Below are 19,101 nucleotides of genomic sequence, written 5' to 3' on the forward strand. Positions count from 1 at the left end.
TTTTTCCACCTTGTTATCTCAACGGGTCTTGTGACTTGCTTTGACCAATATAAAAGTATTAGCATTATGTTGTAGGAGTTCGGGGCCAAGGCCTAAAGGGACTTTACAACTCTTTTTCTTATCTGCTTTAGGACACTTGCCTTGAGACTGTCACATCTAGCCTGTCCGTGAGGGAGAATCCATATGAAACCGGATCCCCCTAGACCACCCATCTAATAGCGACTCTGTCCAGTTGAACTATCATTCATAGGAGTGACCCCAGGTGAGACCAGAAGACAACCCCCATCTCTAGCAAATCCGATACCAAAATGCTGTCACAGAGATTATGAGTAAATGAAATGACTATTATTTGAACCATTTAGTTTTGTGAAGGATTGTCACATAGCAAAAGATAACTTGGACAGGATACAAAGACAGAAGTCATTAGTTAAACACATAGACTGAGAATATAAATATCACTATGCGAACAATGAACTAATTCTCTCATGCTAAATGAACTACAGTATGAAATAAGCAAGTCATGTAATAAGATTTATGATCTTAATTCACATCTCATTATTCACCAATGTAGTATGCTATCTTGCCAGCAGACTCTCTTACTGGCTTTAAGGAAATTAGCTAGCCTGCTGGAGAGGCCCACAGAGCTGTTCTCTAACCAACAGGCAGTGAGGAATTAAGGCCTTTGGTGCAACAACCCTGAAGGAACTGTATCCAGGAAGCAGTCATATAAATAAGCTTGCAAGTATATTTTTGCCCATCTGAACATCACATGAGACCTTCAGATGAGACAATAACCCTAGCTGACACCTTCACAGCAACCTTGTGAATTGTCCTATAGGAACTAAGCTGTGTCTGAATTCCTGACCCATAGTTACTTTAAGATAATAAATGTAATTGTTTTAGGTTTTAGGGTGATTTGTTATGTAGCAAGAGATAACTAATGAAATATAAGGAACAAAAATTGTTGATGATGTATAGGTTTTCTTGTGGCCCTTTGTGTTAAAAGAATGTATCATTTTTTTTTCCTTTCTATAAAAGATGCACCCAAAGTTCCTCTATCTCTTTGGAGTACTTTTTTGAAAACAAGATGTCAAGTTTTCTTCATTTTGCCAAATATTTTATCAATATTTATCAAAGTGGAAAATTACTAAGTTCTTTTTAAGTAAAAAAAATTCTTCAAAATTACCTCATCTGTTACACAAACAATAGAAAGTAAAATTACAATGTAATCTTTTCCTTAAGATTCTATTTTTCATTATGCAAATGCAAAGGCCTATAATAAGTTCTAAGAGTTTGGTTTATCAAGTCAATTATTAACATAAAGTATTGCAACTACTATAATTCACAATTGTTCTCTATAAGTTTGTTCTTCCTCCTTACTTTTACTTTATATATATTATGTGTTTGATTTTATATCATATTTATTGTGTTGTGCTTTAACTTACCCTCCATATTAGCATTTTAGCTAATTACCAGATAGACATAGTCATTTAAAGGAGTTACTTAGAAATTATTCTATATTCTTCTAGTCATTCACTTAATTACTCATTTATTTATTTATTTACAACCATTTTTCAAATTACTACTAATATGAGGCATCTTGCACGAGTAGGAAATGCATGTGCAAGATAGCAAATGTACATTAAATGGCTCCCCAAATAAAATACGGAGAGTTGAAATACAAGTAAATAAAATTAATTAAAATCTATGAAATTGATATATATTCCTATCTTTAATAAATCAACCTATTAATTTTTTAGATGTTCCAGGAATAAATTGATATGACTAGTTTACAATAGTTTTACATTAAGATATTGAAATAAATTTTCTTTTGTTGAAGTCATTTCATCATATGATTATTAAGCTTAAAGTAAAAATAAACACATAAACACACATATAATATAACTTCATGAGATACAGGGGGAAATTAAGTTTTGAGTTTAATTAAAAGAAAAACAAAAAAGGAGTTGGTATGGGTTTGGCAATAGAGTTCTGTATGGGCAGAACTTTTGTTTATATCAAAAGTATTTTAAGAGTATAGAGTGCCATTACTCAGCCATTTCAACTGATTATAGAAACTATTTTTAACCCGATGGTCATGTTTCTGCCCTTTTACTGAGTGTCTACTGTCTGACAGAGCCTCAGTATGTGTTGTCTTTAAATTTTATATTAATCCTACAAGATAGCTATTATTATTATTATTATTAATCCATTTTATAGGTGAACAGACCAAATTTCTGAGAAATTACTAAATTGCTAAAGGTTATGGAGTGAATTAATAGAAAAATTGATTCAAGCCTGGGTCTATCTGGCTCTTGTCTGTTTCTTTTATTCATATTATAATGTCCAGGGAGAATGGATAAAGCCCATCTTTCATTACATCATTTGATTTAGAATGCTATGAAATTCTTAAGTAAAAGGCACAAAAGTCTTGCCAGAATCTACTGTTGATCTTATTTTCAGTCTAACTGGTTGGGCAAAGGGGTTTCTAAGAATGGAAAAGAAAATTAAACTGACCTCTACCATAAATCTTTTCAATGGATGGACAAGAATAACATTTGCATTTGAGAAGATCATCTCATCAAATACAGAAAAAAAAAAGCAGGCCATAAACTCAAGCTTCTTCTTATAAAAAGTGAATTGAGAAACTGCATTTGGAACACTTTCTACACTCCTCTTGTAACGTTGTGAAAAATACAATATAGTTGCAGAAGAGGAACAAAAATCATACAGGGGATGAGAGAGTTCCTTTAAGCTAACTAAAAAAAAGAATAGATTCTAGAACGGCTAGTTGGGGGATGGCAGCAGAGAATTAGAAGGGGCCTGGAAAGTAAGTACTCTGCCTTGCACATTAGCAAGTACAACCAGGACCTCAAAGGAAATGGCAATAACAGAACCAAATATTAGGCTGAATAAATCACTGGTTTGTCATTCACTTTTTATATCCTTTTTGTTGTCCTTTAGACTTTCTTTTACCTGCAGATGATTGCTGAGAAACCAACAGTTAAAACTTCCTGAACTATTCTAGGAAGAGAAAAATGGTGACACTAAGCCAAGAACAGAGAAGGCTGATAGTAGAGGCAATAATGAGTTCTGTATAGATAAAGTAACAGAATATGAATGATGGGGAGATATTATGCATTTCCGCTGAGACTAGGGAAAGAGGGAAGGTCAAATATAAGAGGGTACCCTATGGGTTTAGAGACACAGAGTGATTTTCTCAATGGAATAATGTTTCAAAATTACAGATACTCTCAGCAAGGCAAGTTTTTCTTATAATGGTTTATGTTCAGTACTGCCCTGAAAAAGGGAGAGCCTTTTGATGACCTTTTCCAGCCCATGATTAAAATTCAGTTTACAAGTTTTCTCATTATTACTCAAGATATGTGTAAAATAATGATTCTGTCCTAATCTGGCTTGGTTCTTTTAGCCTGGGAATTTCTGTTTTACAGTTCTCTGGCCACAGTATTTAATTTTATGATGCAAAAAGTCAAAGATAGATGATCTTGATAGTCTCCTACGCAACAGAGCTGCTCACTTCATTTAAATGGAAATGTGCATTTTCATGGAAATTCAGGCCTGTATTGATGAACAAAGATAAGCTGCCACTATTAAATAGGATAGTGATATACACACACAAAAAAAGTGCCCTAGAAAACTCATTTAAAAAAAAAAAAGTAAAATTTACAGTGAAACATAGGGAATTTTAAGTATGTATATAGATATGTATATGTGTGTGTGTGTATTCAGCCTAGATACTGAATAAGTTTTCTAAGGATTTGTCACATAATATTTGGGTAGTTATAAAGTTGAGAATCCCAGAACAAAGGTTGTAGAAGGCAGGTTGATTACATGTTTTTGTAAGCATAGTGACTTAATATGAAAAAAAAATTAGCACCATGCCTTTTATAAGTAGATATTAGCCATCTAACAAACATTTCTCAGGGAACATGTTAAAAAACGTTATAGATTAAAACATTTCCCATTTTTTTTTTCTTTCTTAAAACTTTAATGTAGCTATTTTGTTTTTTTTTTTTAACAACTAATTTTTTTAACAACTAAATTTTTAACAACTAATTTAAGAAATATTTAATGATTATATACTATGTCTCCCAATTAGAAGCCTGGAAAGCAGTCTTTAAAAAAAAAAAAAAAAAAGATGTTATTTATTGCTATTTATTACACCAACATGAGATTTGCTAATTTTTCTCTGAAACAGTTCATTTGAATTACATTGATAAGTCAGTTGCTCAAAGATGTTTTACTTATTCTGAATAATCTTATCATTAGTTAAATTAGGGCTTTTAATATTCTAGAAAGACATACCTTTATTTAAGAAGGTGAAGGCAAATTTTAGAAATGTAAATACAAGCAATAAAAGGCATTGGACAATATTGGCATTAGAAGGACATTTGTTCTTTAGAGCAAAACGCAAGGAAAATAATTCTAATAAGACCCATTGGCTGGCAGCATGTAACAGCCTTGCACAAAACAGTGTCTCTCCACCCCCACCGTGAAAATGTTTAATGGTCTGCTTCTTTATTTATTTGAAGCATTATTTCTTTGGCCTCAGAAATAATTTTGGGGGTCCATCAAAGTTGGGTTTAAACTCCAGGTCTTCCTTCTACTACGTAGTCTTATAATGTTGAGCAATTCACTTACTCTTTCTTCACCTCATTCTATATCTATAAATGAGAATAATACTTCTTATCTCATGGAATTATTATGACAGTTTTACAAGGAAATATGTAAAAGGCACTTAATCCAGGGCCAAGCCTTGAGTAGGTGCTGAATCATCATTATCATCACCATCATTGTCATCAGAATTGAAGAATCTCCAAAGGGAAGTAGGTAGGGTAAGCATTATTGTTACCAAGGGTTAAAATTCAATTTTTACAAAGGAGGTATCAATTTATGTTAAGACTTCAATGATAAAACACACTAAAGGAGACAGGTCAAGATGATTTGTTGCATCCCTTGTGCTGAATGCCAGGTGTTTATACGTGTATATTTCAATTAAGTCTGGCAACAACCCCAGAAGGTAGGCAGTATATGCCCATTCTCCAGATGCGGAAATTGAAGCCCAGAATTTGGCCCAAATCATGCAACTGTTAAATCGCAGAATCACTATAGAACTTGATTTTGTTTGACTCCAAAGCTCGGTTTCAATTTAACTTCCAAATTCAAGTCAACTTTGGGAACTATTCAAATTGGAACACTCACACTTATCTAGACCTGATCTGAATTAAGAGCATGAGCCTGTAGGGAGCACAAGCTTTACCAACCCTCATCTTTTTTTCTATTTCATCCACAATCTAATCCCACTAAAGGAACCCCAGAAGTCAGAGGCCTACCAACTATAGCTGTTGCCTACCCACAGTCTGACTCTGTAGACTCTTCTTTGCATAGAGTTGGAACATTTCACTACTCTGGACAGAGCCAAGAACAGCATTTAAAAATTTTTTTTTACCAAAAGCCACATAGGTCTTACTGATTTTTCCTCAGTAACAAACTGTGATTTCCTATTACACAAAGATATCCTCTGTGTGGAATACACAAAGGTATCCTCTCTATGGCTACTCTCTATGTGCAGTGCTTTAATGAGGCCTAAATATCTTTCTCCTGACAATTGCTAAGACCTGGTATCTTGCTTCTCTCCCATCTCACCCACTCCAACACACCTCTGTCCCGTGTTTACACTGCCACTTAAGTAATTTAATTTACGTTTCCAAAGGGAATACCTAATGCACACAGATGATGAGAAAGTAGGAGTCTGAGAAGAAACAATTAAATAGGTGGGGAAAAACTAAAGGATATGAGACCATCTATAGAAAATGTTTATAGTAAAATATTGGTCAAGTAACCAGTTACATAATTATGTCATAGATGTTAACATAATTCTATTAATTTTTCTTTAGTTTGACCAAACAGTGCTTTTTTCACTCTGCTGCTATGAGAAATGTCCACACATTCACTAGTTTTTTCCACATACAAATAGAGTTTTAGGAATATGACCGAAAGGGGTTAATTAACAAAGTCCTACTAGCCAGGAATGCAAAGAGGAATGTTATGCTAAAATTTTGTCTGATAAAGCATTTTTATGATTTTTCTGAAGATGGACAGCATATTGCTTGAAAGTTGAAATAATCAAAGGTGAATAAATATAAAAAGGAGACATTAATGTATAGGATTGATTATATGGTTTAGATATTCTGTCTTTGCCAAATGAGAGGTATCCCAATAGAACATATTAGAGGTTAGACAAGGTAGGGGGGATATGATAGTACAAGAGTCTCTTTAACAGTTACCTTTTGCTTTGGCAAATGTTTACTTTTTTAGGGCAAAATTTACATGTTGGCTGAAGAAAATCTAAAAACTAAAATGAAAATAATTTATTTGTTAACACTTAGATATTTGATTTTATTTCTCAACACTATGATTTCAGTCACTGATATTTAATTTGTACACAAAAGGCTATAATGGAAAATGCTTCTACTGAATCTACATGAGGCGAGAACACAGAAGTACAAAAGTACATACCACTTTTTCTTGGGGACCAGAAGATGAAGGCCAAGTGCAAGGTGCAGTGGGATTATTTGGCTTCCTCTCTTCTCTATTTCTCTGCTGTCTTAAGTAAATGAATCCCCAAACTAAATGAATATAATGCAATTACTCTTTCAATTATACCTTTAATGCCCATTGATGTGTTTTATGTTCAACAGAAGATAATAGAGAATCTGGTTTCATTCCAGGTTCTTCATCTTTCTGATAAGATAGCCTCTTCAGCTGTGAGCATTAGGATTAAGTGTATAGGCCCCTTGTGTCAGCTTTCAAAGGAAGATCTGGCCTTGCAGGAGATGAGATGATTCACTGTGCATAGGGAATAAAGTGATATAAGGAAGGGCTATCTCCAAATGTCTCTGGAATTCTTGTGCAGGGCTAGATTTCTGTGTATTCAGGGGACAGATTCCATTTAACATGAACAGTCATACAGAGTCTTGAGTTTAGATGGACCTTGTCATTTGCTTAAAGCTCTGATGTCACGGTCTTGAAATTCTTAGTAACTTTTTAACAAGAGACTTGACGTTTTCATTTGCATTGGTCCCTGCAGACTGTGCAACTGGCCCTCTGGTGAAGAAAGCCTTTAGAAAGAGACAAAGGATAATCACCCGCTTTCTTTGGGCTTTGTGAAGACACGATACCTAGTTGGAATGGCCATACTTTGGTATGTTCTGCTGTCTCCAAAGGATTCCACAGATAACCAGTATCTAGGGGAGAACAATTCCCCTGTTCAGGATCCAATCTCCCTTCTCTACTTACACTTCTCCCTTTACTTCTTTGCTGCATGCATGGCTGCCCAGTCAGAGATTATATTCCAAAACTCTCTCTCTCTTTGTGCCCAGGTAATTGCATTTGGACCATTGAGATTTGAAGACATGTTTGCAATTTCCATGTTATTACCTTAAAGACAAAGCCCTCCCTCCACCCTCCCAAAAAATGACTGAACTCTTTCCTTCTCCTTCTAATAGGCTGGAAGGCTTTGGCCATTCAGAGGAGGATGATAGACTAAAGGAAGCCAGAGCAAAGAATGAAAGGAAATTTGTCCTTTTAAGACTTCCTGAATAATAGCTACTCTGCTAACATGGACTATACATCTTAGGTCAAAGATTTGAAAGAGGACTAAATATTCTGGGGTCTCTGTTACAGTAGCTTAGTCTCTGTCCTAAGTAATATACAGAGTGAACTTCTGGGAGCCAATTCACAACAAATTTGTGTTTATCCAGAACAGCTGCATAAAATAGTGTTCTATTTGAACATTCTACATAGGGAAAATCACTAATTAGCATTGAAATGACTTAAAACATTATATTGAAGCTAATTTTATCCTCAATGATTTTCAGAACACTTCTGGATCTTGCAGAGCCTCAAGGTCCTCAATATAAATAGTAACTATAGTATATGTCTATAGACGTTGGGACCTGAGTAAATCCATAGTAACTTATGAAAAACTCCAGAAGTTGCATCTTCAAAATAAATTTCTGCACCACTTTGGTTTCATTGTAAGTTATCTCCATATTGAAAGAAGACTATAGGAATTAAAAAAAAAATTGTGAATTCTCTCATTGCTTAGAAAATGAATTTACATGTTTATAATACTTAAAAAAACAACATATATAAGATAATTTTACTTTTCAGTTCTTTAAAGTTTTCAATGATTAAAACTACTAAGATTTAAAATATTATGTTGATAAACCAGTCACAAAACCATCAAGAAATCTTATCTTCAAAAATACAGACTTTGTGTTTACCTGCCCCAATGACTCTCTCAATGCGAATTCTTGAGGGATCAATCTCCTTTGCAAATTCATGAACTGCTAGGGATGGGTCTTCATATGTATCTGGATCTATGTAAGTTTTAATTCCTGGAAAACGTACTGCAACAAAATAAAAGATTGATTTAGTTTAAAATAGTTTAGCGATTACACATATTGTGTATTTTTAAAACAAGGATTGACATACTAAAGTAGTCATTCTTGTTAATTATTTAAATTCACTTCTCTTCTCCTCACCCCCCATTAAGTCTTGAGTACTTAAAATAAAAAATTTATTTACCTGTTAATGCAAAACAACCGGGTAGTATAACAGACAGTGAGATGATAGATTCCAGAAAACATATTTATTATATCTCTGTAAAATATTTAATCAGCTCACTTATTCAATAACAACTCATACATTGCATACCTGATCTAGCTCTGGACATGGGGGAAAAAGAAAAGACCTTCCCCCCCCAAACAAGCAAACCTGTTAGTGTCCCTCCTGGACCCTTTGTACTAGCACTAAGCACTGGGTTTTCCAAATTTGTTCCTCAGTCCAGAAACTCTCAGGCAATGAAGAACAGACCCTTTGGCACAGCAATGGACAATGACAATGGAGCCCCTCCTGTTCCTGGGTTTGCTTCCATAAGTCACATGATCCTGGAAAGAATTCTCCCCCTCTACCCCCGCCTATCCTGGAGTTAAGGGTGGGGATCTAAAGTCCAAATCTGGTCACTGGCTGTGTAGCCCCTACTCTCTTTGAAAGGGATGGAGTGCTCACAGTCCACTGGAAGTTAGGATGATGAATAGGGATGCCTGGAAATCTTAAATGTGTGATTATATATTCATTCACAATTTCTTCCAGTATCTAAAGAAGTCAGACTGCTTGTGGATACTCCTTGGTTTTGCTGGTTGGTTTCAGTTTTCCAGGTTAGACTGCTAGTTTCTGAAGGACAGATCATCTCTTACACATATCTTTCCAAATGCCTGAAGTATGGTTTTATAGGTAATAATCACACAGCAAACCTTTAATAATTTTGAATTAGTAGGGATTAAAATATCAACACAAATTTGTGGCATAGTGGAAGGATGATACTAGTTTTGTTGCTTTTGATTTTGAAAACCGTATAATACCCTTATTAAGTATTGGCTAGGTTTCCTTAGAAACATGCTCTTGCAAGAAAACCTCAAAAGCAAACAAAGAAAAATAAAGTGAGTTTAGAGGAGGTGATGAAATGTCCACTTTTAGCAGAATTTCCTTCATGAATTCTATGCTTGTTGCCTTCTTTCATTACTTTTTGCCTACTGTCTCCTGCTACCAGATATGCACCCTTGAGGAGATTAGTACTTCCCAAAATAACGCCAATAAAGCATTCTAGGTATATTTAGACCTGACAATGATTCTGAAGTACTGTGCTTTTCTTGACTTCTCAAAGTTTAGATTGGAAGAAAAGAGAACAAATATTTTTATAACTTAATAGGAATTGTGGTTTTCAGATTGAAAAATCTAAACGCAAATCCAGTGGCTACTACTAGATGACTAGTGGTGTCTAATTGGATTTATGGCATTAATATCATTTTTTTTTTTTTTTTGTAAACACAGTATATGCAATATAGGGGAAAAAACCCACTTAGCTCCAGTTTTGACTATCTCGTTACTTATTTAACTTATCCATATCTTCTTAAACATCTGTTTGTTATCCTTCTTTTACTTCTTTGGCTGCTTATGGTTATTTTCACTGCTTCTTGCTGGGCCCACCTGGTTTAGTTTAAGCTAAACTGCTAGTTGGGAAACAGATAACAAATACCTCAGGAGCATCTTTTCCCTCTGCATTTCAGTACTAAATGCCCTGCAGTGAATCTTAAGGTTTCTTGGTGTATGTCATCTGTCCAGGTGTTTGGATCCAGTTTTCTGCAACTGTTCACAGTGTTTCCAGCTCATCTCATGGTTGGTAGTGGCTGTCAGCGTTCTGCTCTCTGTCAGGGCAGCAAGCCTCAAACGTATTGTAAAAAAAAGAGCAACTAGGGAGACCTTGCTAAAACTGTGTGTCTTGGCCCTACCATGGATCCTCTGAGTCAGAACATGGGTGAGGGAGGAGGGAACATTCTATGCAGATAGTCCGCAGACCCCTGAAAAATCTGTGAGCCTCCGAAATAGCTCTAAACCATCACTTAAATCCTTTCTGCCCCCTTCAGCAAGTGGTATAGATTGAAAAGTCCCTTATTCCTTTTGCTCAACTTGAAGTAAAGATGAATTTAAATAGTTAAACAATGTGCCTCACACATTATATCTATATTGCGGTTAATTAGAGAACATCCCTTTCTTGTTAATTCAGAGTCTCACGACAGAGAAACTGTCTTGACAAAGTAGTTTGCCATTTGGATGTGGAGGTGTAGGTGGGCGTTGGGGAGGAGAGGGTGGCAATTATCAAACCAACTATAGTGGTAATTATAGCTTGCTTGGGAAGAGATTCTACAAATGAATATAACCTTGTAGTCAGCTCAAGGATTTCATACATATTCTAAAAGTTAAAGAGCTGATTTTCTTTTTTAGTGTTAATGAATTGTAAATTGATTTGTTATATGTTTAAAATGACAATCCCTACAAGAAGGAATAAAAATTCCTTAATATTTCTGTGGCTAATGCTCTACTAAATAAAACCAACTCACATTCAGGAGCCATTGTGAGCGGAAAATGACTAGATATAAGCAGTCATCTTGTATTTTTAGCATATTCAGTCTTTGTGTTTTTCAGCAAGCAGAATTAGTAAAAAAGTACTGTCATTTAATGAGAAGCAGGTGCAATTTCCACAAACAAACCTGGAAACCAGATGAAAACTCTTAAGGCTGGAAGTACACTTTTTCAGATTTTCTCAACTCCGTGGATGTAAGTCTAAAATGAAGTCCCGAGGGCTGGAACAATGTAAAACAATGGAAGAGTCACTGTACTACTTACAATGCCCATTCTGCTGTAAGTGGTTCCTTCTCTTCTCTTCTGACTTCATTTTGGCCTTTATGTACCACTGGCACCTTTTAAAAAGGTAAATAGAATCTTATTTTTAGAACTGAATGAGAATCAAAACCAACTAAAATACCTATCACCCATAGGCAAAGTTCTTATCATAAAGGCCATTTTTTAATGAAAATATTTATAACATGTGAAAATACTCCATACAAGGTTTTTTATATACATCTAAATTAACCCTAAATAAGAATAAAATACTCCCAAGTGGATTGATTAATCCAAATGATAGGAATCTTAGAGAATATTCTATAATCAGAAATAACCAACATATCCTTCCTTATATAACTTCTAATAGTTAGAGCTGGCAAAAAGCATTAAAAGTCAAAGTGAGAACATGTTTTTTGAGTCAAAAATCTCAGGCATTTAGACAACTGTCTTCTAGTTTCATTGCTAAAGAGCATGATTTCTTTTTTTTAATGTCAGAAATTTGGTAGAGGTGTGTTCCATTCTCTCTTGGGATGATTGTGCTCTAAGAAAGGGGAGATGCTTATCTTGCATGATTTCTTCAACATGATTAAATTCATCAGCATCCATATGATTCGACAGTTCATCAAATTTCTAATTCCAAATGATTAAACAGAATACATCTGTGGTATACAATCCAATCTCTCAATGTGAATTTGTCCTCAAACCCTATGGCAAACTGAGTATTTATTCAGAAATGTCTTAGAGTTTTTACAGAATAATTTCCAATGAGTACTCCCCTTATCAAAGTGCTTAAGGGATACTTCAAAATGAATTTTTTTTTTAATCTTGTGTAATTGGAATTGTCTTCCCCAGGATGTAGAATAGTAAAGTAGCTTCTAATGTCATATAAGCTGGCAAACATGGAAAATAAAAGCTGAAAATAATTTAGTACAAATTTTTCTTTTATCATTGAATTATCTTTTTAAGTGATATTCAAATTGTGCTTTAGAAATCCCAAATAAAGATAACATTTGAGCCCAGCTCTCAAGTTTATTAGGGCAAACTGATTTAGCCTAAGGACCAAAGGTTTGTTAAACATATAGCAACACATTAAGTGTTGGTATGTTTATTTTTTTTTAACCTAATTGTCATTGTGACTTTCATTGCACCAAAACTGTGTTTAATCCCTCTTCCTGCAAGACAGTCCTAGATAGGATCAGAAAAACTCTAACTTGTTATTTTTGGATTTTTGTTTTGTTTTTTGTGTTTGTGGGTTTTTGATTTGTTTTTTCTGGCAAACAAGTTTAGACCTCCACCAGGATGCATAGGGTTTTGTTTTCTTCTTTCTGTTGTTGCTGCTGTTGTTTTTATAACCAGTTCTCCCCTGCTAATGACTAAGGATTTTGTAGGTCCTGTTTAGTATTTGTAGGATATTATATTGAATATTCTGTTCTCAACCAAATGGTTAGTTGGTTTAAAGAATCCAAAATTTGTTTTTTGCCCACTAAAAGACAGTTGTAAAAGCTGTGATGGTGGCAGGAGCTGTCAGAGGTTAGCATGAGGTATAAAGGGAGTGAGAAATAGGAGAGTGATGCGCAATGGTGTCTGGTGATGTCACCAGGACAAGCCCAAACTAGTCCTTTCTATTACGATTAATTTATCAGTATTTCCTGCATTCTTTCATTAGATATTTTTCTTTTTTCTTATTACTATAGCTATGACTTTTCTATCATCTAATCAGTCTCCCAACACAAGAGACTCTGAGATACTCTATTATAAGAGCAATACTAGGCCTATTAATTCAGAAAATATTTAAGTACACATGGGTAAATGTGTCCCTTTTACAATTAATGTCATAAAGAAGTCACCATTTCAACTCAACCACATTACAATATCCAGGTATTTCTCTTTTCCTTGATAAGTTCTATAAAAGTGGGTTTGTTACAACTAAATCTGACACCTCCAATGGGTACCAATTACAGTCAGGGAGGGACCCACCTTTGACAACTGCCTTCTAAATACTTGTGAATTTATTGCTCTGCACCTTTAGCCTGCTCTAAAATTGTAGGTAATAAATTTTCCATACATGCATATCCTCTATAATTTTAAAATTAATTTTAATAAAATATTGATACATAAGTCAAGTTTTAAAATGAACAAAACAAAGGGTGTTTATAGTTCACTGAACTATTGCCCCTGAAGGTAGCTCTTTGTCATTTCTGATTATTATCAATATCAACATTTTCCAGTTGAGATGGCATACTTTGGCAGGTGTCCTCATGGAGGCACAGTTTTTGGCTGGCATTCTCCTTGCACTTTTAAATCATGACATTGGTTTTTTGAAATGTGTGTGTTTTTCAGATTATCAAGAAAACTTTTGAGGTATTCTTTTGTGCCCCTACTGATATTTTAGCAGGAATTATTGTTCCTGTTGTGGGAATAAAAATATGATGTAATATACTGACAATATCTGACAAAGGCCTATTGAGGCTTAATATCAAGGCTTACATAAGAAATACTACTTGTTCTTTTATGTGATTTCATACATACTATCTTTACTCACATCTCTGTATTGTCAGTACTTGGCTCATGGTAATAATCCAATATATCAAAAAACCAATAAATGGTTTTAATTCATTGTTATACCAAATATGTACAAAAACAGAAATAAAAGTTTTAGATGGGTGAAGCACTTCGACCAGCTAGTCAGGATTCCAATCTAGGTCTTTTGTTATGATAAATTTATTGTTACTCTAAATTTTCATCCTTATTACACTAAAGTGGAGTAATACCAGGTTTATAAAACCAATGAACATAATACTAATACAGACCCTTTCACTATTTAATGAATAAATATAATACATTCTATAACACTAAGTTTATAAAGAACTTTTATATAAATTCTCTGTTGAATTATTTTTCCCCCAAGAAAAATCCCTTTCATGGGATAATTTGAATGTAGCAAAGGAAAACCTCAGAAGTAACTTAATTGAATAAGAATTTATCATTCATAGCTTTCAAAGTGTTTTAATCTAATCATTAGTTGCTTTCATATTCAGCAGTGTATTGATAACAGAGAACTAGCCAGGTGGTTCTGTTATTGTACAAACTTCATTTAGAGCAGAATCTCCCCTGATCCCCTTTTCTCTCAGACCTGGTTTGTTATGTTGAAAAGTGTATGAATACAAAGTATATAAGAGAATGGTTATTCACAAATCTTGATAATCATCTGGTGTGCTTTAGTTACCTCCCAGTGATTAAGAAGAACAAAGTAAGAATGACGAGGAGAGTAAATCCCCCAACAGCCGCAGTGGCTATCACGAGAATCTGTCCCTGTTCCGCCGCCATGTCAGAAGCTGAAACACAAATACAATATTAAAATTTCCCTGGGTGACATTTCACTACCAAAATTATTTTACAACTTAGTATGTACTTGAAAATATAGTAATGGACACCAAAAATCCGTACTGTATTTGCTTTTATTTGGCACACAGGATGCAAACTTAAAGGGCTGAAGGTTGAGGTCATAACCCACATCACTTTTTCTTCTTTTTTCAGAAAAATACAAATAAAGTAGATGGATTCTTAGTATCCCACATTTTAGGATTAAATATTTGTTGCAAATTTAAATCAGCAGATGGACTTAAAAGGATTTTGTTTATGTAATTGCTAATTTATTTCCTTAAACACTTTGATCAACAGACTAGGCTTTACCCACTGTTTGGTGTCTATTTCCACAAAGTGGAAAGACTACTGCATAATTCACTTAAGAATGAGCTTTTTTATATTTCATGGAGCTTAATTCAAACACTAAATTTAAGAACTCTCACTCTACAGCACAAGGGTGTACATGGTAAGTTCTTAGATGTCTAGCAGTAATCAAAAAAATGACATTTGAAAGCTTCCTTTTTTGAAAAGAAGACTAGATAACATATGGTATCAACATATTAATTCTTCATTGACAAAACTATCTAAAACTATATTGGATGCTTTTACTACTTCCCAGGAATCTTTTAAAAATATTAGTTTAATTAATTAATTGGCACTTCTTATTTTATGTATTATTGAAGTTTTAATCAGATATATTTTTTATTGAATAGGATAAGAACTATTGCTTAGGAACAGAGACAAGAAAACTGAAGCCCAGGGAAGGTACAGAACTTGCCCAACTCTACACATGATCGTCACCAGAATTCAACCTTCAGATTTTTGTTTCATTTCTCCTTATGCTATACCTTGAAGTAATAATTCAGTTAATTACCAATATTCTAAAATATTGAGTCAATCAATCCCTTAATCTCCTTTAACTAGAATAAAGCTTGATTTTTATTTTGATTACTGTAAAAGCCTATTAATCAAATCATTTACACACAGAAAACTGAACCAAAGAAAGAATATAACCGAAAAACATTTAATTTTCTAATACAACAACTTATTAAACTTGGATACTTCAAGACTTTCACAGAAGTAGATCTTCTTCTGGGAATCAAGTATGCAGTATGCTATGTGCAAATCTAAATCCAGAGTAGTAACTTCCTCAATAAAAATGAAATATCTACTAGAAAATATCTGAACATTGAAAGCTATTCTTGAGTAAGAAACCAGTCATAGCATTCAAAAGGCTTTTTGAGAAATCTAAATGTAAATAAAATTAAAAATCATTTATGTTCAGGTTTCAGTAAGAAATCCATTAAACCTTGGAATTAGATTTTCATCAGTATGATTTAATTAAGATATATTCAGGCATCTATTTCTTTTAGCTCATAATCTGTCCAGATAAAAGTTAAAGTGTTGCATCTTATCCAATAATGTGAAGATGTTTTATTAGGTCCTCAATGAATTTCCTAATCTTCAAAATAGCACTGATATTGTGGGAATTAATGTGTGCTCTAAAATGTCACATTTTCACACTGAAAATTATTGAATAACAAATTATAAAGAATAGATGTTACAGAAAACAACATTAACTTTTTGAAGATAAAGAAGATGGCATTTAAAAAGAAAACACTTACTTAGCAAAACTGTTGTATTTGTAAAATATATAATATAGTTCAAGAGTTTTAAAACTGGAGCTTATATTTTCACAATAGCCAGGTAGCAAATAATTTATTGGGGCCATATATTCAAAATTCAGATGGAGGAGAAGATTATGTACTTGGGCCTTTTGAAAATCAGATTACTTTATTATAGAACACTGTGTTGTTTAACTTAAATAATTACTTAGCAAATTGCCAGTTTTACTAATGTATCTTCTTTTTCACCCTTGTAATTACATATTTATGAACTTTGCTTCAATTAAAATTTTAATTGAATAACAGAATATTAAGTTGTGACAATTTGAAAAATGCATATACCTGTGTAATTGTTTCTTAACTTCTGCACCAGAAATCCTAGACACTCTTCTTTGAAGATTAACATATTGTTGACCCTTGAACAACACAAGTCTGAACTGCATGGGTCCACTTATATGCACGTTTTTAAAAAAATAATACAGCATGGTATTGTAAGTGTATTTTCTATTATGATTTTCTTAACATTTTATTTTCTCTAGCTTACTTTACTGCAAGAATATAGTATATAATACATATAACATACAAAATATGTGTTAATTGACTATGTTTTTGGTAAGGCTTCTGGTCAATAGTAGGCTATTAGTAGTTAAGTTTTTGGGGAGTCAAAATGTGTATGTGGATTTTTGACTGCATAGGGCAATGGGGGTGGTTGGTGTCCCTAACCCTCATGTTGTTTAAAGCTCAACTATATATAAATATATAAGTCATTTGAAAATAAGAGCCTATAAGGTGATACACTATGATACTGGGAGTAAAATGCCATGGATTATGGGGCTGTGATGATTATGAAAATATTAGGAACACCATCATCATCAACAGCAGCCACTATTTGTTTCATAATAAACTCTCCTCGAACACTATACTTAGTACTTCAAATTCAGCATAATTCTGCACAAATTCAGCATTATTCTGCACAATGACCTTAATAGGTAGGTACTACTATTATTCCTAGTTTAAGTGGTTATAGTATTAGTATAAGGTCACACTTCTTATACACAGGGAAGCTGGCAATCTAACTCTGATTTGCCAGGCTCCAGGCCCAGGCTGATGCCAATATTTTACATGACCATTTTCACTAACAGAACAAATGGCTAGATCCAGTGCTTTTGTGGGACCTCAATCCATTTTGCTTGACCCTGGTGTCAGGTCTGTAAAATGAGAATGTTTAATTAAATGTCTGTCACAACCTCTCAGAGCAATTTTATTATGATACTGTGTTATCCATAAAGACTACAAATATTGGGAAGAACAAGATTGGCCTTTGAAAATAAGAGAGAGACTCATGACCTGTGCTGCAGCTCTTGGTCCTTAATGGGGATAATTTCTGCCTTTTTATCATATTAGTGTTGGCCAGTCACCGAGCTCTATCTCAGGATGAAGGCTGTCTATAGTCCTTAACTTTGTTCACAAGGCTCTCTACAAATGGCTCTAAATACATATCTCCAGATTAATATCATTCACTAACTATGCTGAATTTCTTCCAGTTGCTTGAAAGAGAGTGCCAAACTCTCTTTCATGGTCAAGTCCTAGTCAGTCCTCTTACGTGAACATCACATCATTTGGGAAGCTTTTCTCTGACTGTTTAGATTTGATTAGGTTCACAGACTTATGTTCCCATAGACCCTTATACTACCTCTACCAATAAATTTCTATCATGTTTTATTGAAATGACTTCTTTTGTAATTTTTTTTTTTACGAATTCCATGAGGTCAGGGATTTTATTATTCACTATTGTATCTATAGTAAGCTGAACGATGACATCTGCATTACCCCTCTCTCTGCCCCTACAGAAAAAAAGAGAGAGAGAGCATTTGTAGGTGCAAATAAGTTAAGGATATCAGTCATCCTGTATTAGCTGGTGGACCCAAATCCAATGACAAAGAGACAAAAGAGAAGACGAAGAAGAGAAGTCCATGTGAAAACAGAGGTAGAGACTGTGGAGATGAGCAGCCACAAGGCAAGGAATGCCTGGAGCTTCCAGGACCCAGAAGAGACTAGGAAGGTTTCTTTCCTAGAGCCTTTGGAGGGTGTATGCTTCTGGCCTTCATAACAGTGAAAGAATTTTTGTTGTGTGTGTCATTTATGACAACAGCTCTAAGAAACTTAATACAATATTCAGCCTACTAGGCCTATAAGGCCTAATACATAGTAGTAGCTCAATAAATATTTGAGGGAATGGATTGAATGATGGTTTGCATTGGGTGATTCTGTTTAAAAAAAATCAGATTAACCTAGGGTAATCTATATCTTCACCCTCCCATGAAGTAAGTCTACCCAACATAATTTTAATCAGAAGAATCAAATTATTCTGTATGCTTGGAGATAATACTTCCCAGAAAGCAGGAGCTACTAGGAAGTACTGACTTCTACATTAAATCAAATTAAGTTAATTAAGCTTAGAAATGTGACTCTAAGGTTAAGAACTTATCAGTTCATTCAACAAATGTTTATTGAGCACTTATTACATGGCAGACACTGAGATAAACACAGGAGATTCAGTGATGAAGAAAAAAGACCATTATTTCCTTCCTGGATTTACTGTTCATGGCAAAGATAGACAATGAACAAGTAATTACAAGTGTAAAAACTGTTACAAAAGGGATGCACAGGGGTTGCTCTGGAAAAAGAATAAGCAGTCACTAGCAATGAGTCAGCAGAGTGGCAGTTAGGAAATAAGCTGATTCTTGGGCAGCATGAAAATTACAGTGCCAATCCCTGCAGTCAAAAATCACTGCATAGCTTTTGACTCCCCAAAAACTTAACTACTGTTAAATAGTAATAG

General features: G+C 34.1%; 1 protein-coding gene across 2 annotated transcripts in view; it reads right to left on the reverse strand.

The window, feature by feature from the left end:
• LOC111148333 (EPH receptor A6) overlaps positions 1–19,101 on the reverse strand; it is an 874,015-nt gene that overhangs the window by 221,560 nt on the left and 633,354 nt on the right. For both annotated transcript variants that reach the window (XM_022504851.1, XM_022504843.1), the window contains 3 exons: positions 14,495–14,603; positions 11,272–11,345; positions 8,310–8,435 (listed from right to left, as the gene is read on the reverse strand). In XM_022504851.1, coding sequence (XP_022360559.1) covers positions 8,310–8,435; positions 11,272–11,345; positions 14,495–14,603 — 309 coding nt within the window. The remainder of the gene's footprint in view (positions 1–8,309; positions 8,436–11,271; positions 11,346–14,494; positions 14,604–19,101) is intronic.

This window comes from Enhydra lutris, unplaced genomic scaffold, assembly GCF_002288905.1.
Source record: "Enhydra lutris kenyoni isolate GAN:26980312 unplaced genomic scaffold, ASM228890v2 scaffoldscaffold2, whole genome shotgun sequence".
Classification (NCBI taxonomy): Eukaryota; Metazoa; Chordata; class Mammalia; order Carnivora; family Mustelidae; genus Enhydra; species Enhydra lutris.